The 26,417-nt window shown below is 47.6% G+C and overlaps 2 protein-coding genes across 2 annotated transcripts in view; both read left to right on the top strand.

Moving 5' to 3' along the window:
• Positions 1 to 231: 231 nt before the first annotated feature.
• LOC144727854 (uncharacterized) lies at positions 232 to 1,323 on the top strand (the record flags this gene model as incomplete). The annotated part of the gene is made up of 1 exon (XM_078607010.1): positions 232 to 1,323. A coding segment is annotated over one exon (1,026 nt), but the record flags the coding sequence as incomplete, so codon positions are not given.
• Positions 1,324 to 14,750: 13,427 nt separating this feature from the next.
• The window catches only part of LOC144728076 (low-density lipoprotein receptor-related protein 6-like), a 91,140-nt gene continuing 79,473 nt past the window's right edge, over positions 14,751 to 26,417 (top strand). The window contains exon 1 of the mRNA XM_078607365.1: positions 14,751 to 15,023. Coding sequence (XP_078463491.1) covers positions 14,930 to 15,023 — 94 coding nt within the window. The 5' untranslated portion in view covers positions 14,751 to 14,929. The remainder of the gene's footprint in view (positions 15,024 to 26,417) is intronic.

Below are 26,417 nucleotides of genomic sequence, written 5' to 3'. Positions count from 1 at the left end.
CCACCACCACTCACCACCACTCACCACCACCACCCACTCACCACCACCACTCACCACCTCACCACCACTCACCACTCACCACCACCACTCACCACCACCGCACCACCACCACCCACCACTCACCACTCACACCACCACCCTCACTCACCACCACTCCACCACCACTCACCACTCACCACTCACGCACCACCACTCACCACTCACCACCACTCACCACACACCACTCACCACCACACACCACCACCGCTCACCACCACTAACCACCACCACCACTCACCACCACTCACCACCACCACTCACCACTCACCACTACTCACCATCACCACTCACCACCACCACTCACCCAGCACTCACCACCACTCACCCAGCACCTTTCACCACTCAACACCACCGCTACCACTCACCATCACCACCACTCACCACCACCGTCACCACTCACCACCGCTCACTACCAACACTCACCACCACCACTCACCACCACTCACCACCACCACTCACCACTCACCACTCACCGCCACCACCACTCACCACCACTCACCACTTACCACCACTCACCCAGCACCTCTCACCACTCACCACCACCACTCACCACCACCACTCACCACCACTCACCACCACCACTCACCACTCACCACCACCACTCACCACTACCACTCACCACCACCACTCACCACCACTCACCACCACCACTCACCCAGCACCTCTCACCACCACCACTCACCACCACTCACCACTCACCACCACCACTCACCACTCACCACCACCACCACTCACCACTCACCACCACCGCTACCACTCACCACTCACCACCACTACCACTCACCACCACCACTCACCACCACCACTCACCACCACCACTCACCACCACTCACCACCACCACTCACCACCGCTATCACTCACCACCACTATTCAACCAGCACCTCTTACCACTCACCACCACTACTCACCTGTCACAACATTACCACTCACCAACTCACGCGCGCCGCGATCACCGCTCACCATCAACCTCTCTCTCTCTCACCTTCCTCACCACCCCCCCTCACCCCCACCAGGTGAGCATTCACGAGGGAGTGTTCGCCTTCTCGTCGCGGCACAAGGAGGAGCTGGCGCAGGCGTGGGGGCAGCGCAAGGGCAACCGCAAGGCGATGACCTACCAGAAGATGGCACGCGCCCTGCGCAACTACAGCAAGACGGGGCGCGTGCGGAAGGTCAAGCGGAAGCTCACCTACCAGTTCGGGCCCGAGGCGCTCTGCTAAAGTTGGGGGGGGCAGCGCTGCCCCCCACCCCCAACAACTGGAAAGGAGGGGGGGCGGGCGGGTAAGTGGTTTTTGTGGTAGGAAGGGCAGTGGTGGGTTTGGTGAGCGGGCAGGAGGGCGAGGTGCTGCGATGGGGTTTTGGTGGAGAGGGCCGTAATGGGTGGGGGGGAAGGGCAGCGTGGTGGTGGGGGGGCAGCGTGGTGGGGAGGGGTGCAGAGTGGTGGGGGGGGCAGCGTGGTGGGGAGGGGGGCAGCGTGGTGGGGGGTTGGCAGCATTGTTGGTGGAGAGGGGCAGCATGGTGGGGTGGTGGGCAGCATGGTGGTGGGGGGGGGGGGGCAGCATGGTGGTGGGGGGGAGGCAGGTGGGGAGGGGCAGGTGGGGGGGAGGCATGTGGGGGGGCGGGGGGTTCTCTCTCCTGTTCATCGGACTCGAGGGTGCCGTTCGACGTGGCGGTGCCGCGGTGGGGAGCGAGTCTGCGGGACGTGGCCTTCCCAGCAACGCTCCGTCGGATGGCTGCCTCTTGTTTCGCTGTTGGTTCTCGCCCTGTGTGTGTGTGTGTGTTGAACGTCTTTCGCACCGTACGTCGCAGACCGTGCTAATCGGAGGTGCTGGGCGCGGGGTGGGAGGGGCGAAGAACAGCAAACTAAACGCAAACATCAGTTCTGAAGACGCGAGTTTTTCACTGTCTATGATTGCAAAGCGCGTAGGTCCCAGCGGCTTCTAGAATATCGGAAGGGAAGAGCGTTCCAGACGGCCGCTGAAGCGCATCGGAAAGCGCCGCGTGACGATGGCGACGATGATGACGATCATGATGATGACGATGTTGACGATGGCGACGATGGCGATGATGATGACGATGTTGACGATGGCGATGATGATGACGATCACGATGATGACAATGGCGACGATGGCGACGATGACGACGATGATGACGATGGCGACGATGATGACGATCACGATGATGACGATGTCGACGATGACGATGATGATGACGATGGCGACGATGACGACGATGATGACGATGATAACAACGATGACGACGATGACGACAATGACGACGATGTCGACGATGAGAGACCACCACCGTCTTAGTTCGGTGGCTAAGCCAGAAGCAGCGCCCTCCACCACCGCCGCTGCTGCTGCTGCAAGGACAATGGGTGGGGGGGGGGCGATGTAGTGGATGGAACCACGTGTCTGGGGCCGGCTTTCTCTCAGCTGTGGTTTGCTTGGAGCAGGCGCAGTTTGCGTCTCTGGCCTTAGCAAGGTCAGCTTCTTGGTCGCAACGCAGCCCCTTCCCTCAACCCCCCCCTCTACCCACCCAGACCCCCGACCCCCCCCCGCCCCCTGCTCTATTCGCCAATATATATTCAGAGCTAAGTTATCGACCCTCCTTTAAGTTATAATTCACTCTGTAACAAAAAAAATGTTTTAATCCTGTGTAGTAAGTGCTATTTTCTAAATTGCTTCTGCCTCAAAAGTACAGAACATGGCTATTATTCCCCACAAATTTTGCTTTCGTGACCAGGACAGTGAAATTTACCTATTTTCAATGAGAAAACGTGGTGTGCATCCGTGTCATTCCTTCACGTAAAGTCCTAGCGACGAAAACAAAGTTTGTGGGGAACAATAGCCGTTTTTTTTCCTTCTTGGTTCTTTCGGTAAAGTCACGTAGAATGGAAATAATAAAGAGACAGACCTGTTCTCCACCTGAGGACGGCTGCTTGCGTTGTGGCCGAAACGTCGTGAGAATTATTTTATCATGTTTTATTTGTATTATTTTATTATTTCCGTTCTACGTGACTTTACCGAAAGAACCAAGGAGATGAATCCCTGCAGTCACGAAAGCTTTAAATCGAAATTTAATATTCTTGGTTCTTTCGGTAAAGTCACGTAGAAGGGAAATAATACAATTTTGTATTATAAAATAATAATGAAAATATAATAAAATAATAAAATGTTATTATAAAAGAAAAATATTATAAATAAATAAAAAATATTTTATGAAATATAATAATAATAAAATAATAAAATGCTATTATTTCCCTTCTACGTGACTTCACCGAAAGAACCAATAATGCAATTAATCTTGAACAAATTAGCGTAGAAGAGAAATAATAAAAAAGAATTATAAAATAATTATTTTTTTATTATTATAAAATAATAACAAAAGTATTATAAATATTTGTTTGAGGCATAATCGATTAGAAAATAACTACTTTACTAGCCAGGGACAAAAAAAATCGTGTCACATGGCGCGTGCAGTGTCGGCGTTCGAGAGCCGACCGCCAGGGAGAACTCTCCTCCTCTCTCGGCGTTCGCGGCGTTTCTTTGTGTCGTGGTTTCGCGTGGCCTCTCCGGGGTCAGAGGTCGCAAATATTTGAGCTCTCCGAAGTAACCTTTTTCAGAGTTGATTTTTTTTTTTTTAAAAAAATTTGTTGTTGTTTGTAAGGAAATAAAAAATGGGTTTTTTTTTTTTTTTAAAGTTGTCCCGAAGCGCATTCGGTGTTTGAATGTTGTACATTGTATTAAAGGGTGGAAAACAATAAAATAGCCGCAATTTATGTGAATGCCGTTCCGTTTGGAGTCTAGAGCAGATTAAGAATGTGCTCGATTAAAATACGATACATACGGCTCGCAGCTGTGCCCGCCTTTTATCAGCGTTATGGTCACACTCCGCTAAGTAGCGACGAAGTCGGCACCGCGCCTGTGCCAGGCTGGGTGCACTTTGAGTGCCACGTGAAGTGTCGACGGCTCGGTGCACTTTGAGAACAACGTGAGGACCCACGCGAAAAGACAAAGATCCCCCCCGGTGTAGCCTCAACAGACTGTTGGGGCAAGTGCTGTTAGCGAGTAGCACCTATGAAGGCCGGCACGGCACACGAGGGGGTGGTGTGGCCAGCACCACGCCCGGCCGCCTTTGTCTCCCCAGTGGCGATGTTTACTACACATAGCACCAGCTACTCATTTGAGGCTGAGTCGACCCAGGGGAGGCCCAGGACCGGTTCAAATAATCGTCACTGGTGTTGGTAGCCGTGAGCGGGAATCGAACTCGGGCCGCCGGGTTCGATAGCGCAAAGCGCTGACCGCTACACTACCGACACAGAACAAAGACAAAGATCCCCCGTGTAACCTTAACAGACCGTTGGGGCAAGTGCTGTTAACGAAGTGGCGCCTATAACTGCACACGAGGGGGTGGCACACAACAACCGCCATTCGCCACTAAGTGGCGGTGACGTCACCACGACGGTTGTGCCAGGCCATGTGCACCTTTGCCCAGATCTTTCAAGGATTTTGGAGCTCCTCACACAATCCAGCCTGGTTAAGCCCAGGATGGATCGTAGGCAGGCCAGCCTAAATGTTTCTAACCGGCGAAGATGCTCCATTAGGGGGGGTCGACGTTTCGCAAGCGTAGAGAAGGGAGGGAATGACCGTGGCCGAGAAGACCTGAATCTTCGTGCGGAGCGACAAACCAGGTATAGCTTCCACACAGCGTTATGCAACCGATGAAAAGATATTGCCGCTCGACTGATTCGGAGTGAGACCTCTCTGCTGTTAAACTGGAGCCGCACACACAGACACACCAACGGGCACACACAATGGACGCACAACATTTGATATAAAAAAAATAACCCGTGAAAACAAAGTTTTTCACTATAAATCCTTTATATGCGTGGCGGCTAGAGTCCTCTCGTCCTCTGGTTTGAGATGGCTGCCACCTATGGGTCAGATGATTGCCTGCCACCATTAAGCAATTGGTAATTAAATACAATTTATTTTTTCCTAAAAAGTGTAAAATTTTGGGGAAAAAATTTCACGAAAATAAATTGTCACGCGCAACGAGTCTGTGTGCAAAAATGTCAGCTCGATTGGATCACGGGAAGTGGGTTAAAAAACGACCGAAAGATTTGCACGGTCGTAAGCGCGCGAGCAAGCAAGCGAGTTAACTTAATATAAATGATTTAAAATTCAGGGGGGGGGGGCGGGTGATAGGTGCGTCTTGTGCTCCAGATACCGCGAGTAGTATTACCAAGTGATGATGTTATCATCGTTGCTGTAGTAACCAGGTTTCTATCGTGCCACCAGGTACCTGTGGAAAATGTTAAATGTGCTTCCCAGTGGGTTTTACCTGTAGCCAGAATAGAACCGTGACTTAAAGCTTTGGGGCCGTCCATAAATGACGTCACGCACCTGGGGGGGGAGGTGTCAGACATTTGTGACGATGTGTGACGAGGGAGGGGGGGGTTTGAGAAATGTGACGTCACATCAAAATGCGCAACTTTAAATAAATATGGACAACACGTTCTACTTAATTAAATAGACTTTTAAATAAATGTTTTCTCCTACAACATAAGAGTGTAGCGCCACATTAAATACGCACTACAATGACAATAGTTTAAAGCGATTTGAAGCATGTTTTTTTTTGGGGGGGGGCAGAGCTTTGTGACGTCATATTTGAGGAGGGGTCGGACTTTTTGTGACGTCGTGTGACGAAGGGGGGGGGGGGGTCAAAAATCGTCCAAAATCGCGTGACGTCATTTATGGACGGCCCCTTTCGTGGCTGCAGGAATTAATATTATTGGGTCTTTCGGTAAAGTCACGTAGATAGGTTAAAGAAAATAACAAAAAAATAACAAAAAAAACTACGACGTTTCGATCGCAACACAAGCAATCGTCATCAGGAGAAAAAATAGTCGTAGTTTTTTTTAAATGTTTTGTCATTTTCGTTGAACCTATCTCCGTGACTTTACCGAAAGACCCATGAATAGGAGCACGCCGTATTATGAATCGGGCCACATGAACAAGTCAGTTTTAATTACTCGGGGATTCCCAGGTGTTAGAGTAGGGGGCATGAGGAGCCCTACGAAACAAAGCCGTGTGTTCACAATACAGGGGGGGGGGAGAGATCGCGTAAATATATAAATGTGTCGTTAAACCCGCCACCACCCGACACAGCCAATTAGTGAGGTGTAGTGTCACGTCAACGGAACTTGCCAATCGGTTACCAGTGTAATGGGTTCGATTGAGGCGCACACTCAACTATTCATTATCGATCTTGATTTGAAGCTTTCGTCACTGCAGGAATCCATACTCTTTGGTTCTTTCGGTAAAGTCACGTGGGTAGAAAATAAAATAGATCACGACGTTTCGGGCGCAACACAAGCGTCCATAATCAGGTGGACGCTTGTGTTTTATTTTATACCTACGTGACTTTACCTAAAGAACCAAAGAGTATTCAACACATTCCTGCGGAGGGAGCTGGTAGGAACGTTGGGTTGCTCGGTCACTGGCCTGCAGGGTCAACGGCGGCGTGGTGTATTCCGCAAATATGCCCGACTGTGAGGGCGGGCACAAGCCGGCGTGAGTAGGTTAAACGTTGAGTTTTCTAAGGGCACCACGGGGTGACCAGCCCCTCCCCACCCAGCCCCACCCCTCCCACCCCCCACCCAGCCCCACCCTCCCCACCCAGCCCCTCCCCACCCTCCCCACCCAGCCCCTCCCCACCCAGCCACTCCCCACCCTCCCCTCTCCACCCAGCCCCTCCCCACCCTCCCCTCTCCACCCAGCCCCACCCCTCCCATATGATGGGGGGGGTGCATTTGCTTATCTATTGCATAACTTTTACTCTCCACAGAGAAATTAATCTTTTTGTGTGTTCTGTATTGTATAATGTTGGGACGAGCTAGGACCCATATCTGAAAGAGAGGTTGCTTCTGTATGACATCTGGCAGTTCACCAGCATTGATTCAAGCAAGTCTGACTTCTGCCGATCACACACCGTAATTCGGTAATGGTCCAGAGTTTGCCTGTACTGAATGAGTACTGCTGAAACTAAACTAAACTACGTTTTTATTTTACAACAAAAAGCCCACTGCGCTATAAAGTACTTTTTCAGAAACGACCTGGCCACAAATGATAGCTCAGCAAAGTGGCTTATCACGTGGAAATATGTAGCAGCCAAATACTCTGGACGTGCGATGTTGATTCTACATGTGAAGGAGGAAAAGCCGGAGGATCCAGAGAAAAATCCACGCGACCACGTGGGAGAGAGACACCGCAAACTTCAAATACACAGCAGGCTTCAGGGTCGGGATCGAACCCACGACCTCCTGTGTACCAGGCGAGGTCATTAACATCTCATAGCCACCGTGATGATGATGATAGAGAGAGACACGCAAACTCCAAATATACAGCAGCAGGCGTCAGGGTCGGGATCGAACCCACGACCTCCTGTGTACCAGGCGAGGTCATTGACATCTCCTAGCCACCGCGGAGCCCATTATTGAGACAGCTTTATGAAGAAGGCGGTTAAGTATTTGCGCATCTATTTTATGAGTTATTTTCTCCACAATTACTATGATTTTGTGTTATCGCCTTTCCCCACCAACCCCGACCGAGACACCCCCCCCCCCCTCGTGGAATCCAAGGGGTGTCCACAATGGAGGAAAGGCGGGGGGGGGGTTGGATGGAGAGTAGGGTGGTGGTGGTGGCGGTGATGGGGTTGGTGGTTAGTGGAGGCGGGCAGTGGGGGTGGTGGTGGTGGGGGTGGTTGTGGTGCAGGGGTTGGGGTTAGTGGTGGTGGTGGAGGGGTTGGTGTTAGTGGTGGTGGTGGAGGGGTTGGTGTTAGTGGAGATGGGCAGTGGGGGTGGTGGTAGTGGTGGAGGGGTTGGTGTTAGTGGAGGCGGGCAGTGGAGGGGGGGTGACAGAAAGAACCCAAAACAAACACCCAGTGAATTCCTCACAGGGACAGAGGGGGCGGGGGTGATGATGGGTGGTTGTGTGTGGGGGGGGTAAGGAGGGATGGAGGGGCATAGGTAGTTCCGCCCACATTCCACACCCCCCCCTTCTCCAATTCAATTTCCCCTGCCCCCCACCACGTCCCCACGGCAGCCCCAAGACCATTGTGGTGGTGTTCTATGTAAAGCCATATACAGTAATGTTGTGGACCCAAGCGAGAAGACGGGTGTCAAGTAGCGTTACGAGCCACTGTGGTGAGCACAGGATGCGTCGCGCCGGATCAGAAGTCACTCACGTGCTCCTGTTGGGTCATTGGTCGGGACTCGAACTGGCTGGAGTCGCCGGCTTCAAAGCGCAATGCCATAATAACCACGGTGCCCTCATTGTTGCATTGAGCATTGATTGGATTCAACTTATTGGTTCTTTCGGTAAAGTCACGTAGAAGGGAAGTAATACAATAATAAAAATAAAACATAATAAAATAATTCTCACGACGTTTCGGCCACAACGCAGCGGTTCAGACGCTGTCTCCCCGACAGACCTGGTTTTCACCTGAGGACGGCTGCTTGCGTTGTGGCCGAAACGTCGTGAGAATTATTTTATTATGTTTTATTTTTATTATTTTATTACTTCCCTTCTACGTGACTTTACCGAAAGAACCAAGAAGAGGAATTCCTGCAGTCACGAAAGCTTTAAATCGAAATTTACATTGATTGGATTGTTGTCCGTTCATATTCTTAGGTTTTTTCGGTAAAGTCACGTAGGTAAAAAATAAAAATTCATAAAAGTAAAATAAAAAATGAAAAAAATCATAATAAGTGAAAATAACTAATTTTCGATTTAAAGCTTTCGTGAATGCAGGGATTCATCTTCTTGGTTCTTTCGGTAAAGTCACGTAGAATGGAAATGATAAAATAAAATAAAAACATACTAATAACATCATAAAATAATTAATTTATCATGCTTTATTTCTATTATTTTATTACTTCCATTCTACGTGACTTTACCGAAAGAACCAAGAAGAAAATAACTAAATTAAATCACGACGTTTCGGAGGCAACACAAGCTTCCGTCTTCAGGTGGAACCGTCGCTATGGTGGGATCTTTGAATTGCACGGTGAAGCAGACCGAGAGTGCAGTAGTTTGTGGTTTATAAACGTGAATGATTAATCAGGGCGGTCTGCCGGATTCGAACCACGAGCCTGTGTCAAGCGGCGGACTCGCTGGGCCAGGTCACCCGCCGTCCCGTTCATCTGGACTCTTGAATAATTATTGGTCTGAATTCACTCTGGGTAATAGGAATTAGTCCGTTTTGATCGTAATAATATCCCAATTACCATCATTCATTGGTCTGAATCCTTTTTAACGATGATCTAAACGTTTCGCTGTCAATTTGCAGCCGACATCCTTCAAATATATCTGCCTTTCCACATTTGAAGCTTTCGTGACTGCAAGGATTCATACTCTTAGTTATTTTGGGACATTTTGTCTACAGGAAAGCCACCCACACAGATTCCTACTTGAAACCGGATTCTCACCACCACCCATCTCAAAAGAATTCTCTCATCAAAACGCTATACCACAGAGCTCATGGCATTTCTGACCAACACCACCTGGCCAGTGAATTAAGACACATACATCGGGCCCTCAGGATGAACGGATACTCTGAACGCACCATCCGCCAAGCTGTGTCTCCCACCATACAGAAACAGCCACTTGAAATTCCGATCAAAACTGTCACGTTACCATACATAGCAGACGTGACCAAAAAGATCTCCAAAATTCTAAATAAACATAAGATCCAAGTCCGATTCAGTACAGTACATAAAATCCGTGATCTAATTCCATCTGTGAATGATGTCATCCCTGACTTGCAATACCCTGGAGTCTGTAAACTGAGTTGCAGCTGTGGTGACTGTTACATTGGGGAAACGAAACGTCATGTCTCTGATCGTGTCCGCGAGCACAAGTCAGATTTGAAACACGGCAAAATTGAGTCTTCCGCCGTTGCCGATCATTGCTACAACGCGGTGGGCTCTCATGATATTGTTTTCTCCGAGACTAAGGTGCTCTGCAAACCCTCTGGCTACCATCAAAGGTTTGTACACGACGCCATTCAGATGTACAAACACAGACATAATTTCAACCGTGAATATGGGTACAAACATAGTAATCATTGGAAAGATGTTATCAACCATGCTAAAAAGATTTAACTATACATTTTTGGACCATCTTATCTGACAGGCACTATTTTACTCTACCGAGTGTTAACATCCCCAGCGTTTAACAGTACTCTGTTTTGTCGTATTTAATTAATTTACCCACCCAGCAGCATAACAAAAGGCGGCTTGAATCGTATTTAATTAATTTATCCACCCAGCAGCGTAACAAAAGGCGGCTTAATCCTAGCTGGCTTATCTACATATGCCATCTACATTACAAAGGCTCAGTTCCAGCAGCAGTACTGACCATTTCACAACTCCTCCTCTCCCGCGGCCCTTCCTGGCTCCTCCCCCCTTAACCAGTATATAAGGGACTTCTCTTCACTTGATACAGATATTTTGCTGTGACAGTTTCACCTGAAGACGGAAGCTTGTGTTGCCTCCGAAACGTCGTGATTTTATTGTTTTTATTTTTTTTTATTAATTTTAATTTCATTTTTTACCTACGTGGCTTTACCGAAAGAACTAAGAGTATGCCTTTCCACATTATATAACATCAACATTTTTTACACTTCCCGTCAACCACGAGGCCTTCTGGGAGTGCATAATCCACAACGGCACCAATGATTATTCTTATTTAGTGGTTCAACTTTTTCACCGATTACTCTGATTTCCCCCCCCCCTTCCCTCCAATTATTGGTCGTATTATTTAGTTTCTTGAACTTGGAAAGTTTGAGTCTCAAGAGAAGGGAGGTCCCTGCCATGTTTTCGCAGTAGGGGACGTTGAGTGATGTTTGCAGCAAAATTTTGTACGGGGTATTTCTAAGCTGATAATTGTTTTTTTACCCTTCTCTCTGGCAACAAAACTGACACCTTTTTACAAGGAGTCATGTTTGCATATACCGCAATACCTGCAGTCATAATACAAACAAAAGACATAACTCTGATAATGTGCACTGTCCTTGAAGTTGATTGGTCCACACCCGAGACAGCTTTCCTTAGAGCCTAGTCTCACATCTGTTGGCTGTCGGAGGAAACACCGAAAATTCAGTGGAAACTCACTCGGGACAGGGGAAGGTCACACAAACTCCACGCGGAAAGGCGAACCGATGTCAGGAATCAAACCCAGGCCAGAGTCATAATACAGTAGAACCTCGGAGATCGAACGCACCAGAACTCGAACAAATCGGTGTTTGAACGATATTTCCGAAAAAAAATTGCCCCGGAAATTGAACGAAATTCGGAGGTCGAACGGGGCAATCGCGACTTGAAAGAACCTGTACAGCAGGGACGCGTATGGGCAGCGTGCGTGACGCTTGCTCAGACAACGGTTTTACCACCTCCTCCTCACCACCTTCCACTCAAGCCATCAACTCTCCTTACTACATGTAAAGTGAAGTTCAATGTTCATTTATTTCATTTATTCCATAAATTCATTCATTTATTCAATTTATTTATTGTGTGTCTTGTTTTTTTCTATGATTTTATGCATGTAATTTCTGTAAACTTCGTATAAAAATGTTTTATAATGAGAGATTTCTTGTGTCTGGAACCAATTAATGTCATTTACGTGAATTCTTACGGGGAAAATGAATTCGGTGTTCGAACAAATCGGTGTTCGAATGGCCTTCTGGAACGAATTAAGTTCGATCTCCGGGGTACCCACTGTATTCATTAACACGTGAGAAATCCGATGAGCTATGAAGCTCTTTTGCCCACAGATGTCCCTTCTTGCCAAACTTCCATAACACAGTTTTTTTTGGGTTAGATCGCTTAAATATGTGTCGTTAAAACGGTCACCACCCGACGCAGCCAATTAGTAAGGTTTGTCACGTAAACAGAAGATGCCAAACTTGTTTTGACTGATCGGCTATAGCCATCACCATCGATAGATAAAACACATTCGTTCGGAGGGAGCTGGTAGGAACGTTGGGTTGCTCGGTCAATGGCCAGGGTCAACGGCCGCGTGGTGTATTCCGCAAATATGCCCGACTGTGAGGGCGGGCACAAGCCGGCGTGAGTAGGTTAAACGTTGAGTTTTATAAGGACACCACGGGGTGACCAGCCCCTCCCCACCCAGCCCCACCCTCCCGACCCAGCCCCTCCCCACCCTCGCCTCCCCACCCAGCCCCCCCCACCCTCCCCTCTCCACCCAGCCCGACGGCCGGACACAATAATCCCCTGTGGGCTGGTGTAACCAGGAGGTTCCTACCAGTATTATTTCTCTGCTCTGTTCTCTGTCCTCGATTATCCCGAGATCCTTGGGAGTGAGTGACATCTTATTGTAGTGATGCCGACATTGACTCAGAACAGGGGAAAAATCATACAACCTCCACACGGAAAAGGCGTGCCGATGCCAGGAATCAACCCCAGGTCAGAATATTAACTAACCCTGGAGAAATCCGATGAGTTATGAAGCAATTTTTTTCCCACAGATGTCCCTTCTTGCCATGAGCCACAAGTGTTCACCGCTGCGCCACCATAAAACAAGCCAAACTTTGATTTGACCCTAGATTTGAAGCTTTCGTGACTGCAAGGATTCATACTCTTTGGTTTTTTCGGTAAAGTTACGTAGGTAAAAAATAAAATAAACGAAAAATAAATTAAATCACGACGCTTCGGGCGCAACACAAGCATCCGTCATCAGATGGGAAGGCATGGCCTACTGCTGATGCAGACTGCATCAGCAGATGGCGGGCGCTTGTGTTGCGCCCGAAACGTCGTGATTTAATTTAGTTGTTTTTATTTATTTTATTTTTTACCAACGTGACTTTACCGAAAAAACCAAAGAGTTTGTTTTGACCGATCGGCTATTTAGCCATTCACCATCGACGGGTCAAATTCCTTCTCTGCTCTGGGAATTTCGAATGCCATTAGGTTTTTTCGGTAAAGTAACGTAAGAAAAAAATAAATAATAATAATAAAATATTAAAATAATAGAAATAATAATAGAAATAAAATAATAAATATAGTAAATTCAGCTGTGACGGTCCCACCTGATGACGGAGACTTGTGTTGCCTCCGAAACGTCGTGATTTATTATTTTATTTCTATTATTATTTTTATTATTTATTTTTATTATTTATTTTTACCTACGTGACTTTACCGAAAAAACGTATGAATCCTTGCAGTCACGAAATCTTCAAATCTAGAATTTCGAATGCCCTCGATTTTTCCGATATTTTTGGGAATTAGTTGACTGACGAGTGACGTCAGACGATGGAGAGACTCCGCCCCCCCCCCCGTCGATTATAATTATTCATCGAATCGCCCCCCCCCCCTCTCCTCGCCGCCGCTGATTGGTTGCGCCCCATTGACCAATTGGGTGCACCCAAAACAAACGCGGCGCGCGCGCGCGGTCTACGGGCAATCGAGCGCCACGCAGAAAATAATCCCATCCCCACCTCCTCCTCGCCTAATAAAGCACACCCTTTTCGCTTTTCGCTCGCAACGTATTTTAATAAAATACTTGCAAGTTAAACCACACGCGATTTTTTTTTAGACGGAACTCATTTTTCAGTGCGACCAAAAAAACTAACAAATACTGTAACGTTGCGCGCGCCGCTTTTCTCCCCTCCCCCCGCCCCACCCCACCCGTGTGATATCCCTCCGCGGGGTGGGAGGGCTTGCAGACTTGTTAATATGGGTGGTGGTGGGGTGGGGGGTGATGTGGGGGGGTGATGTGGGGGGGATTGGTGGTGGTGTGTGGTGGGGTGGTGGTGTGGGGGGTGGAGTGGTGGTGTGGGGGGGATTGGTGGTGATGTGGGGTGGTGGTATGGTGGTGGGGGGGTGGTGGTGTGGTGGTGTGGGGGTGGTGGTGTGGTGGTGTGGGGGTGGTGGTGTGGGGGTGGTGGGGGGGTGGTGGTGGGGGGGTGGTGGGGGGGTGGTGGTGTGGGGGTGGTGGTGGTGTGGTGGTGGGGGTGTGGTGGTGTGGGGGTGGTGGGGGGGGTGGTGGTGGGGGGGTGGTGGTGGGGGGGGTGGGGGGGGGTGGTGGTGGGGGGGGGGTGGTGGGGGGGGGGGGTGGGGGGCATTAATGGTAGTGTGGGGGGCATGGTGGGGGGTGGGATTGGTGGTGATGTGGTGTGGTGGGGGGGTGGTGTGGGGGGGGGGTGTTGGTGGTGATGTGGTGGGGGGAGTTGTGGTGGTGTGGGGGGAGTTGGTGGTGGGAGGGGGAGTGGTGTGGGGGGGGGGGGAGTTGGTGGTGTGGGGGAGTTTGTGGTGGGTGGGTGGTGGATGGTGGTGGGGTGGTGTCGGGAGTTTGTGGTTGTTGGTGTGTGGGTGGAGTTTGTGGTGGGTGGAGTTTGTGGTGGGTGGGTGGTGGTGGTGTGGGGGTGGTTAGGGGTGGTGTAGGAGGAGTTGGTGGTGTGGGGGGGCGGTGTGGGGGTGGTTGGGGGTGGTGTAGCAGGAGTTGGTGGTGTGGGGGGGGTGGTGTGTGGGTGGGGGCGGTGTAGGGGTGGGTGGGGGCGGTGTAGGGGGGTAGGGGTAGGTGGGGGGGGTGTAGGGGTGGGGGCGGTGTAGGGGTGGGGGGGTAGGGGTGGGTGGGGGCGGTGTAGGGATGGGGGGGGGGGTGTAGGAGGGGTGGGGGCAGGACGACGTTGTGGGGGGTGCCAATCGAACGAGCGGAGCAAGCTACTCACAAACTTTTTCCTCCTCAAAAACCCCCCCCAGTTCAATATAAATTGCGAAGCAACAGCCGTGGGCCTCTGCGTTTGGTTCCACCGTGACAATGGTGGTCTCGCGAACGCGCGAGCGGTGAGGGAGCCGACGCTGAGGCAATGAGTGCGGTGGGCGAACCGTGGCCGAGGCTGACGCCGAGGAGGCTGCCGTTCGCGGTGTGCTGCTGGGCCGGCCTCCTGTCGCTCTCGGCCGGTAAGAGGCGCTAGGCAAGAGCGGGGGGCTCGCGCCCGTGTTTTGGTAGGCCCGTGCTTGCTTAATGCAATAAAAATAATGAATAAATAAATCTCTGCTTAATGCAGTGAAGATGATGATTGTGATTCACGAATGTCAGGTTGTTATAATGTAATATAATAATGGTTCATATTCTTGGTTCTTTCGGTAAAGTCACGTAGAAGGGAAACAATAAAATAAGAAAAATATAAAACAAAAAAATTAGTGATAATTTTTATTGTTTAATATTTTTTTAATTTTATTATTTCCCTTCTACGTGACTTTACCGAAAGAACCAAGAATATGAATCCCTGCAGTCACGAAAGCTTTAAATCAGAAAATAATAATGGTTATTAGAAGGTATTTGCTGTATAAATATGGGTGGATATTATTGACTGGACAGTTACATTGGTATTTTTTTTATGCAATAGAATGTAATGATTTTAATACTGTATTGCAATTACAATGCGAATGATAGTAGTTAGTACTATGCTATTGCCTCTATTAATATTATAGTTACATAATAATATAGTTTGTAATACAGTGATATAACGATTATTAGTGAGTTGTATCGACTATGTAAAAATGATCATATATGATCAATATATTATACCATCCTATAATTGCAAGTGCACTTCTAGGGATAATGGTAATTACGTAATACTTGCATGTAATGTTTATGCTTTTGTCCTTTCGCATTAATGACGCACAATCGTGTTACTTTAACGGTTGTGACAATTGCGAGGCATTTATCGATCAGGGTTAAGATTAACGACACATTCCTTATTGACTGATATTTTAAGTATCTCGGTGTGAATATTGGCTCTGGTGGTAACAGCCACGGGGCTTGCTGGGTGATGGTAACGTGGCTTCAAAACTTCAATCAAATCGCAGATTGTTCGCGGTTGTTCACGGAACAAAAGTGTGTTGTTTGTGTCGGGGATCTTTAACACGTAACGAGGACGGCTGTGTTTTGCAAGTTGAAGGATTTCAATTTGTTTAAAAGGAAAAAGACGAGTGATTGCGTTCAGCTTACAGCAGCAGCAGCAGCAATAATAAACGAGATAATAAGAATAGTTAGAGAGATCCATAGTACATTTGTTTTTGGGTTTAGATCGTGTAAAAATATAAATGTGTCGTTAAACCCACCACCACCCGACACAGCCAATTAGTGAGGATTGTCACGTAAACAGAACGTAGCCAATTAGTTACTAGTACAGCACTAGTGTATAGTGTAGTGTATAGTGTAGTATACTAGTACAGCACACCGGTGTGTTTGAGAGCAAATCCCACGACATTCACAATCGGAGTACGACGTTTCGCCTGTAATTACAACGAGCATCATCAGGTTGTCGCCTTACTTATTGGCTGTATTGGGTGGTGGCGGGTTTAACGACACATTTATATTTACACGATCTAACTCCAAAAAAACCTATTATAGATGATATTGGTCGCGAAAGTCTACTGCGTGTTGTTAAACCGTTAGAGAGATGTTTAAAGTCCTGTCGTGAAGATCTGACACCGTTAAATTCGCCTAATTTTTGACCTGTGCAAGTTTCTGTGGTTTATTTTCGAATTTCCCATACACGGCGGTCGCGAATTGGCATCTGCGGATGAAATGCGCTTTTGCAAAATGTCAATTATCATGACGACTATAAACCATCGTCGGCTGCTTTACAAAACTTCTGCATGGGTTATAAGTATAACCCGTAAAAACAGTTTTTCACTATAAATTCTTTATATGTGTGGCGGCTAGAGTCCTCTCGTCCTCTGGCTTGAGATGGCTGCCACCTATGGGTCAGATAATTGCATTGCACCATTAAGCAATTGGTAATTAAATATAATATTTTTGTCCTAAAAAGTGTAAAATTTTGGGAAAATTTTTTCACGAACATTAATTGTCACGCACAACGAGTCTGTGTGCAAAATGTCAGCTCGATTAGATCACGGGAAGTGGGTTAAAAAACGACCGAAAGATTTGCACGGTCCTAAGCAAGCAAGCGAACTTAATATAAAGGATTTAAAAATATATCGATGTTTGTGATGGGGTTAAATTGTCCCCCACACTCGCATCAGGATGTTTTTGGTCGGTTAATTTTATTTTCTAAAGTAATTCGGCTATTATGCACTTTGTAACGGGCACAGCGCGCGTGATAATGATATTATTTTGCTCACGCGATGTCCAATGATGTCCTTCCACTTGAGTGTGTTTCTCCGTCTTGAACCGCAGTTTAATTTAGGCACCACACAAATCCCAGTTGTGTTCGTGCCTGATGGTAAGGAGGCAGCCCCACGAATGGTACCAGACTAACCATGCAGGTGGGCTCTGGAAACCCAACGTGTATACACCCGGCATTGTTTGACAGTGGCTTGTAACAAAATATTATAGACCGCAGTGTCAGCCCTTAGGCTGATGATCATTATTCGGAGCAGGTAAGAGAGTTTGGATCTGTGTTTGTGCGCAACTGCAAGTGCGGTTCCTTTTAAATGTTGTATTTGAGAAGCGATGTTACCATATTTTCACACTTCTCTCAAACACAGAAGCACTGTTTTTTTTTTAGCTTAGTGCCGTACGTGCAGACACGAACAAAGAAATGAATGCGAGTGTGACCCTTTTGTTAGCTCATCGAGTACTTTTGAACGGATAGAGAGAGGGGTTTGTGCCGCAATAAACGTTGCAGTTATATCACGGCCGGTGAACAAAAAAACTCGTTATCCAGGCAACAGTCGCTTCATTGTGTTAATGTCACGAGTGGTAAGTGTAATATTATTTTTTTAACATTCCTTTTCACAACTGCAAGTGCGTTTGTCATAGCGCAGTGCATAGACTTGGGGGGCGGGTGAGTATAAGGGAGGGAAGAAAGCATCATTGCCCAGTACGCCTGAATCTCTCTTATCGTTCCATCGCCCTGCTAAATGGAGCACACGTAGGATATGTCGCCTCTCCTGACACTCATTCTGCCATAACGCTGCCGCTGCCCCCAAAAGTCTTGTCAGTTGCACTCATTTGTTTTATTTTACCAGGTAAGGCCCCGCTGAGCTCTCAAACTCCTTTTTTTTTCCAGAAACAACATGGCCATCGCGACTGATGGCTCAACGAAGTGGCTTATGCAGAAATGTATAGCAGCCAAATGCTCGAAATGCGTGATGCCGTTTGTACATGTGGAGGGAAAAACTGGCCACGGGGATACAAACTGCAAATATACAGCAGCAGGCGTCAGGGTTGGGATCAAACCCACGACCGCCTGTATACCGGGCGAGGTAGTTAACATCTCCTAGCCACTGTGATGATGATGAGAGAGATGCAAACTCAAAATATACAGCAGGCGTCGGGGTCTGGATCAAACCCACGACCTCCTGTATGCCGGCTGAGGTAGTTAACATCTCCTAGCCACCGTGATGATGATGAGAGAGAGATGAAAACTCCAAATATACAGCAGGCGTCAGGGTCGGGATCTAACCCGTGACCTCTTGCATACCAGGCGAGGTAGTTAACATCTTGCCACTATGCCGCCTCATAGCGCATATGTACCAGTGTTGGACGGGGTGTTCGTATCATCATCATCACAACCATTCATGTCACAACCAGTTGTGTTGTTGTAATCACTGGCTGATAGTGAAAACAAAACAGCTGACATTTTGAACTGGTTATTCACCGTAAATATGTGAACAAATATGTGAACAAATGCACTATTTGATTCATTGCAAGCGTTTGTGAAGAAAACGGCATTTGTTAAATACAACAATCCTGCTTTTGTCATCCATAATAGAGGTTTTATTGGGTTAGATCGCGTAAATATATAAATGTGTCGTTAAAACCCGCCACCACCCGACACAACCAACTAGTCAGGGCTGTGACGTAAACAGAACGTGGCCAATTAGTTACTACTTCAGCCCACCGGTGTGTTGGAGAGTAAATCCACAATATTTATAATTTGAGTAGTGCGACTTTTTGCTGGCAATTACATGCAGCATCAGCGGGTGATTTTGCCAGAATTCTGGCATGGGTTAACGGCACCTTTATACTTACGCGATCTGACCCAAAAACCTTTATCATGAATAATATTGGTCGTGAAAGCCTTCGTGTCAAATTTCTGTACTTGTTACCGCGTTCATTTGTGAGTGAACCAAAGTTAACTTTTATAACAGACGGACCATCTTAGACGTATCCCTTAATCATCATCATGAACAAACACCGTCAAATCTCTAAGCTGCATGGAAAGTTTACGGGTAGACTAATATTCCGCACTGAAGATGGACTGACCCACCATTCGTTCTGTCGCGAAGCTCTCGTGTATGCTTTTGTAGCACTTTCCCCTCGCTTGTGTGGAAGTGTTAATGACGACAGCAGTCAAAGGTATTTGGAGCTTACACGTTTACACCAGTTCTCGCACAGTCCCTCGAAGTTTAATCGGCGCCTATTTCCATCGCATTCCGATTGGGCCCCCTCTTTTTTGTGTGCCAGCTGTGTATTTTTTAAACTGAAAACCCACCCACCCCCCACCTCTATATCCGTTTTGGGTCAGTGCTTGTGTTCAGCATTTTGCAAACGCACGCACCCCCACCCCCAAAATTGACATTGCAACGTGCGTTAAGTTGAAGTGAAGGCGTAATGTTTTTACTCCGTTAAATAATTGCATCCACGTTCGCGAACGAGAGGTTTCGCGGTGCTCAGCTCCCTCGGTGGTCCAAAACCCAGTGGTGGATTCGCGTATTCCACGTTCCTATGGTACTGTAGGAAGGCCAATTCCCTTGTCTTTTGATGTTGGTTAGTTTCATGTCATCGGGTTGGATATAGGGCGGTCGGATACGCAACGTTGTACTCGTACTCCTCGTCACCGATGTGTGCGGCTGGAAATCGAACCCAAGGTTTGTTGAGATCGTGGCGCTGTCATGAACCCCCACTGTGCCACAGTGTACATAGGACATAGACTATACAGCAAATATTTTAATGGGAAAACCATGGCTCGCTGGATATACTGAAAATACTTTTCCATTACGGTTATTTAATGCGCTCCATAACAGAAAATGTTTTTTTTGCCTTTTTTTTTTTAAAGCAGATATTTGGCTGGAGACTTTTGGTTGGAAAAGTTGTATTGCTTTTCTGGTAAGATGACATTTTGAGCCGGTTGACATTTGGAGATAATGTTGTTCATATAATGATATAAATATAGCAAATATACAAACAATTTTTTTAATCCACAGCTGAATAAAAGCCTTCCGGACTCGGTGAATTTTCATGGGAGTCGTTTGGTGGCAATTTGCGCTACTCAAGTGGGTTTTGGGGAAAAAGGTGGGCGACCCAGGACCGGCTCGGATATCACTCGCCACTGACCTTACGTTGTGGCCAGGAATCTAACCCGCCACACTGTAATAGAGGTTTTTTTAAATCCTTTATATTAAGTTCACTTGCTTGCTTGCTTGCGCGCTTATGACCGTGCAAATCTTTCGGTCGTTTTTTAACCCACTTCCCATGATCCAATCGAGCTGACATTTTGCACACAGACTCGTTGTGCGTGACAATTTATTTTCGTGAAAATTTTTTTTCCAAAATTTTACACTTTCTAGAAAAAAATAAATTATATTTAATTACCAATTGCTTAATGGTGGCAGGCAATCATCTGACCCATAGGTGGCAGCCATCTCAAGCCAGAGGACGAGTGGACTCTAGCCGCCATGCATATAAAGGATTTATAGTGAAAAACTTTGTTTTTACGGGTTTACTTGTTTTGGGTTAGATCGCGTAAATATAAATGCGCCGTTAAACCCGCCACCACCCGACACGGCCAATTAGTAAGGCTTGTAACGTAAACATGCAACTTCTTGGGTCTTTCGGTAAAGTCACGTAGAATGGAAATAATAAAATAATAAAACATAATAAAATAATTCTCACGACGTTTCGGCCACAATGCAAGCAGCCGTCCTCAGGTGGAGAACAGGTCTGTCGAGAAGACAGAGTCTGAATGACACACCCCAGGCTTGGAGCGTCTATTTAAGCTGGGATGGAGAGGCAAAGAGCGCCTTGACAAAATATTTTGCATATCAAGAGGAATTTTAGCATATTTGTGGGAAATGCAGATATGCGATTAGTACTACTTGATATTTTCAGCACACCGGTGTTTCGGAGTGAATATCCACGATATTGTTCGCGAAAGGCCTGCGTGTGAAGATCGGGACACCATGTTTCACAGCTTGGCACGCCAACTGCCGCAACTCCAATCTGCCCCCGCTGATGATGTACAACACGGTTTTATAGCAGCATATTTAGATGAACAAACTGTGAACAAAAAATTTTGGTGAATTAACTTTCATTAAGTCAATTGCATGCTTTCAACCTGAGAATTTTAATGATGTTAGTGTGTTGATTTGGGCTTTGCCGGTGTTAAATATACTGCATATACCTATTGTTTTTGTATTAAGTCAGGGATGTATTGGAAAATGTAATATCGCACACGATTTTAGAGCTCTTTGCCAACTTTCATCATGATCATGCCAGCTTCATTGGAACACAATTCCATTTTTCATAGGATATATTGTATCATCTCCCCAGACAGTGAATGATAATTAACTTTTTAAAATACAATAACATACCGATTTCCAACAGTACGTTACTTTCTGGACAGTAATCTTTTGTGGCTTCGTACGGCTTTCATTACACTTCTCAAATTGTCAAATGCAGTTCGAGAAACTGGATAGTTCACATATTCTGATTCGCCGGACAATGTCACTTCGCATGTACATCCTGATTTGGCGCCGCCAATTCTCGAGATGTTACTTTGCCTCACCTGGTATACAGGAGGTCGTGGGTTCGATCCCGACCCTGACGCCTGCTGCTGTATATTTGGAGTTTGCGTCTCTCTCAGTCATCATCATCACGGTGGCTGTGAGATATTGACTACCTCACCTGGTGTACCGGAGGTCGTGGGTTCGATCCCGACCCTGACGCCTGCTGCTGTATATTTGGAGTTTGCGTCTCTCTCAGTCATCATCATCACGGTGGCTGTGAGATATTGACTACCTCGCCTGGTGTACAGGAGGTCGCGGGTTCGATCCCGACCCTGACAATGCCTGTTGTATATTTGGAGTTTGCGTCTCTCTCTCTATCATCATCATCACGGTGGCTAGGAGATGTTGACTACCTCGCCTGGTGTACAGGAGGTCGCGGGTTCGATCCCGACCCTGACGCCTGCTGCTGTATATTTGGAGTTTGCATGTTCTTTCCCCTGTGGTCGTGTGGATTTTTCTATGGGTCATCCGGTTTACCCCTCCACATTTAGAAACATGATTTCAGAGAGTATTTTGCTGCTGCTATAAATCTACACGTGATAAGCCACTTAGTTGAGCTATCATTTGTGGCCAGGTCGCTTCTTAAAGAGATCTACAGGGCTCAGTGGTCCTTACCCAGTAAAACAAACAATTGTTGTAAATAGTTTTGTTTCTTGGAACAGGGAGATGCTTTTACTTGACTTCTGAATCCATGTGGCAATGATTGTTGGCGTCAACAATAGCTTGTATGTGTGGAGCAGCAGCATCGTTCTATCATGAAGTGAGGACCCCCAAAGGATTTGACTTGCTGGCCTTAACTTGTACACATCTGTTCGTCGGAATATAGACCGTGGCCGGCGGGGAACCTTTTCCTTACTGAGGGCCGAATAGAATCGTTCGCATGCCTCTGGCGTGCAACACACGAGCACGGACCGTAGCGTTATCCACTAATAACGTGAAAAATAACTTAACGTGAAAAAAAAATTAACCCGTAAAAACAAAGTTTTTCACTATAAATCCTTTATATGCGTGTTCAATGAGCCACAACCCAGCCCACATTGGTCTTTGAAACGGGCGGCTAGAGTCCTCTCGTCCTCTGGCTTGAGATGGCTGCCACCTATGGGTCAGATGATTGCCTGCCACCATTAAGCAATTGGTAATTAAATCTAATTTTTTTTTTCTTCCTAAAAAGTGTAAAATTTTGGAAAAAAAATTTCACGAAAATAAATTATCACGCACAACGAGTTTGTGTGCAAAATGTCAGCTGGATTGGATCACGGGAAGTGGGTTAAAAAACGACCGAAAGATTTGCACGGTCGTAAGCGTGCAAACAAGTGAACTTAATATAAAGGATTTAATGACTTAACTTTTGTGGGCGAAGCCAAAATCCGCGGTGTCGCCAGATGGAACACGTTCACCGATAGTGCCCGACATTAGTGTGGCTAAGATGCTCTCGGTAACGGATACATGTAGTTTGGTTAGGGTTTCTAAAATGTTTGGCCACGGGGACATTCAACGAAGTCGCGGAGGCTTTGGGTTCACCCCCACCCCTTGCTGTAGACAATGGCGCATTCTCCAAGTGAGATCAATGCCCTCGTGTTGAATACAACGAAACTTCTTAGCACGCAGCCGATTGGTTTCCAGGTCACTCTCTTTGAGAGAACCGAACAACTGTCACGAGGAGTGTCGATACTTGGCCAATGAGGCTTTCTTTGATAAAAAAAAAACCCCAAATATTTCATGAGATTATGAAAGCCCAACTAGGTGCAATTGGGATTTTTTAGTTTGTTATGTAATAAAAAAAACTAATTGTATGCCTTGCAATAACCACCTTGAACATCTCCAGCACACTCGTGTTGCAGGAACGACTGATTGAGCATGCCTTGATGTCAGAAAACAAGCCGGATGAAAACAGGCCTTTAGGCACTCGTATTCTTTGCACGTGTACGCATGCACGTTCAGAATCGGAATATTTATTTCTACTGGAGGAGGAATCCGATGATCTATAACGCTCTTTCACAGATGGCCAGTGGGGGCGGGTGAGAATGTTGCCACAGCAAACGATACAAAAACCACGATAGGAAAGGTCAAATCTCGGTTTTGGCAATGACCACGTTAAATCCATATCGACGTATCGGCCGATCGCGATGCTTATCCTTGGTAGGAAAATCTAAAACGCTGACGCTTGTCCACCAACAGGTGAAGAGGCATTTCAGATTTTGCTCGGAGTACGTAGCCACGAGAATTTCCATTCCCGTTAGAACGGTAACACAGTGTTGGCGCAATTACTTTTGATCCCGCAAAGCTGGCCTATAGAAAACAAAGCCACACTCGGTGTACTTGCCTAGCCAGCTGTCGCTTTTAGCGTCCGTGGCCACGTCTTAATCTTGCCGCCAAATTCGCGCAACTTTTTAAAGCCACACGCGGTAGTTTTTTTTTGCACGCGCGCGGAAAGCATGGCGGTAGAGAGGTATGCTCTCCCCCACTCCACCCCCTCCGCTCCCCCCCCCCCCCCGTGTTATTTTTTTTGTTTTGTTTAGCCTGCATGGCGTCACGGTATTTGGGTAAAAGTATGTGTCGTATGTAATGGGATGCTGAGCCGGAGGTGGTGGTGGTGGTGGCGGCGGCGGCTGCGGTGTACATGTCCTGGGCGTGGAGTTGGTGCATTTTTTTGTACGGGTTATGCAGACGCAGCAGTACAAAGACAAACATCGCCGCCTTCCCCCCCCCCCATCTTTCAATTCATCAACTGTTTGAGCTAAGTATTGTTAGGGAGAACTTGTTCAAGTTGACCAGGCGCACGAGAGGGTGATGTGGACGGCATTGTGCTAAATGCACACCCTTTGTTCGCCCCCAGTACTGTTCAGAATGAGAATATTTTCGATGCTAGAGGAGGAATCCGATGAGCTATCAAGCTTTTTTTCACAGATGTCCAGCAGGAGCACGGGGTCAGACCGTTACGTCAACAAACAATACAAAAACACGGCAGGAGTGCAAAATATAGGAAAGGTAAGCAAACCACTCAATAAGTATACAAATGAAACTAAACAATTAGATTTTAATAGGGAAAGCCCACTGATCTATTAGCTTGTACTGGTAAGAACCACCTGGTTCCACCAGCCCACAGGGGATTATTGTGTCCGTCCGTCGTGCATCCAAAAATGGGAGGGGTCAGGCTGGGTGGAGAGGGGAGGGTGGAGAGGGGAGGGTGGAGAGGGGAGGGTGGGGAGGGGCTGGGTGGGGAGGGTGGAGAGGGGAGGGTGGGGAGGGGCTGGGTGGGGAGGGTGGAGAGGGGAGGGTGGGGAGGGGCTGGGTGGGGAGGGTGGGGAGGGGAGGGTGGGGAGGGTGGGGCTGGGTGGGGGGTGGGGCTGGGTGGGGAGGGGCTGGTCACCCCGTGGTGCCCTTATAAAACTCAACGTTTAACCTACTCACGCCGGCTTGTGCCCGCCCTCACAGTCGGGCATATTTGCAGAATACACCACGCCGCCGTTGACCCTGGCCATTGACCGAGCAACCCAACGTTCCTACCAGCTCCCTCCGCAGGAATGTGTTCCAGAAGCGAAACTGGCTATCGACAATGATAGCTCAACGAGGTGGCTTATCACATGGACATTTATAGCAGCCAAATAGTCTAAATAATCTCACTGCATATTTCTAAATGTGGAGGGGAAAACACCGGAGGACCCGGAGAAGGATTCCACGCAACCATTGGGGGGAGAGACACGCAAACTCCAAATAAACAGGCCTCAGGGTTGGGATCGGGATCAAACCCCCGGCCTCCTGCAAGCCAGGCGAGGAAGGTAACATGCGCATCACGTCATCGTGGCCGCCCCTGTTGTTTGCACTCGTCACATGGTACTCATTTAAAGCCGAATTGACTCAAATTTAGGGGGGGTGGGGGGGGGGTGCTCAACGTAGGTTTGTTACCTTTTCCCACTGATATTATCCGTGATTGGGTATCGAACCCAGGCGCTGGAATCACAGGGCAGTGTGCTAGCCACGGCATCGGCCAATGTCATCCATCTGAGTCTGAAAGGGCTCACCAAATCAAAATAAAAAAAATTGTCCCACCACCGTTGTGGGATATTCCCGGATTACGTCGTTCCACTTAAAAGGTACTTAAATATAACCCCTTTGACATCATTCTCAAGAGTGAAATTACACATTTGAAAATGACTCCACAGCCAGGCTCAAAGAGCGATTGACGCAACGAGCGGGGTGAGTGCAGACCGTCTCGTTCTCACTCCTGCTCCTCGACTCTCTCGTCGGTTTTGACACGGGGGTTAAGAGCCGGGGTTATCTTTTCTCCACGTCGCCTGCGGTGTATTTTGATGTCGCCAAGCGTGCCCGTCGGGGGGACGTCGGAACAAGGCCTAATGTGAAATGACTGCAACGTTGGTCACGGTGCTGCGTGTTTTACGATTTCTCAAACGCATCATTTGCCAATGGAAATTTCCACCACCTACTGAAGTTAAGGCCTCCTCAAAAGAGACGAATAGTTTAGTAGATGATCGGCGACTGCGCCGTGGTGCCCTGGATTTTCAATTTAACTCGGCGCCCCACGATCCTTTGCTGAAAGGGGGGCAGGGGGTCCCCACCATCCCTACCTCC

The sequence above is a fragment of the Lampetra planeri genome, chromosome 27 (assembly GCF_965212315.1).
Source record: "Lampetra planeri chromosome 27, kcLamPlan1.2.h2, whole genome shotgun sequence".
Lineage (NCBI taxonomy): Eukaryota > Metazoa > Chordata > Hyperoartia > Petromyzontiformes > Petromyzontidae > Lampetra > Lampetra planeri.
Note: the sequence above shows the minus strand (reverse complement) of the source record. Positions and strands in the feature narration are given on the sequence as shown.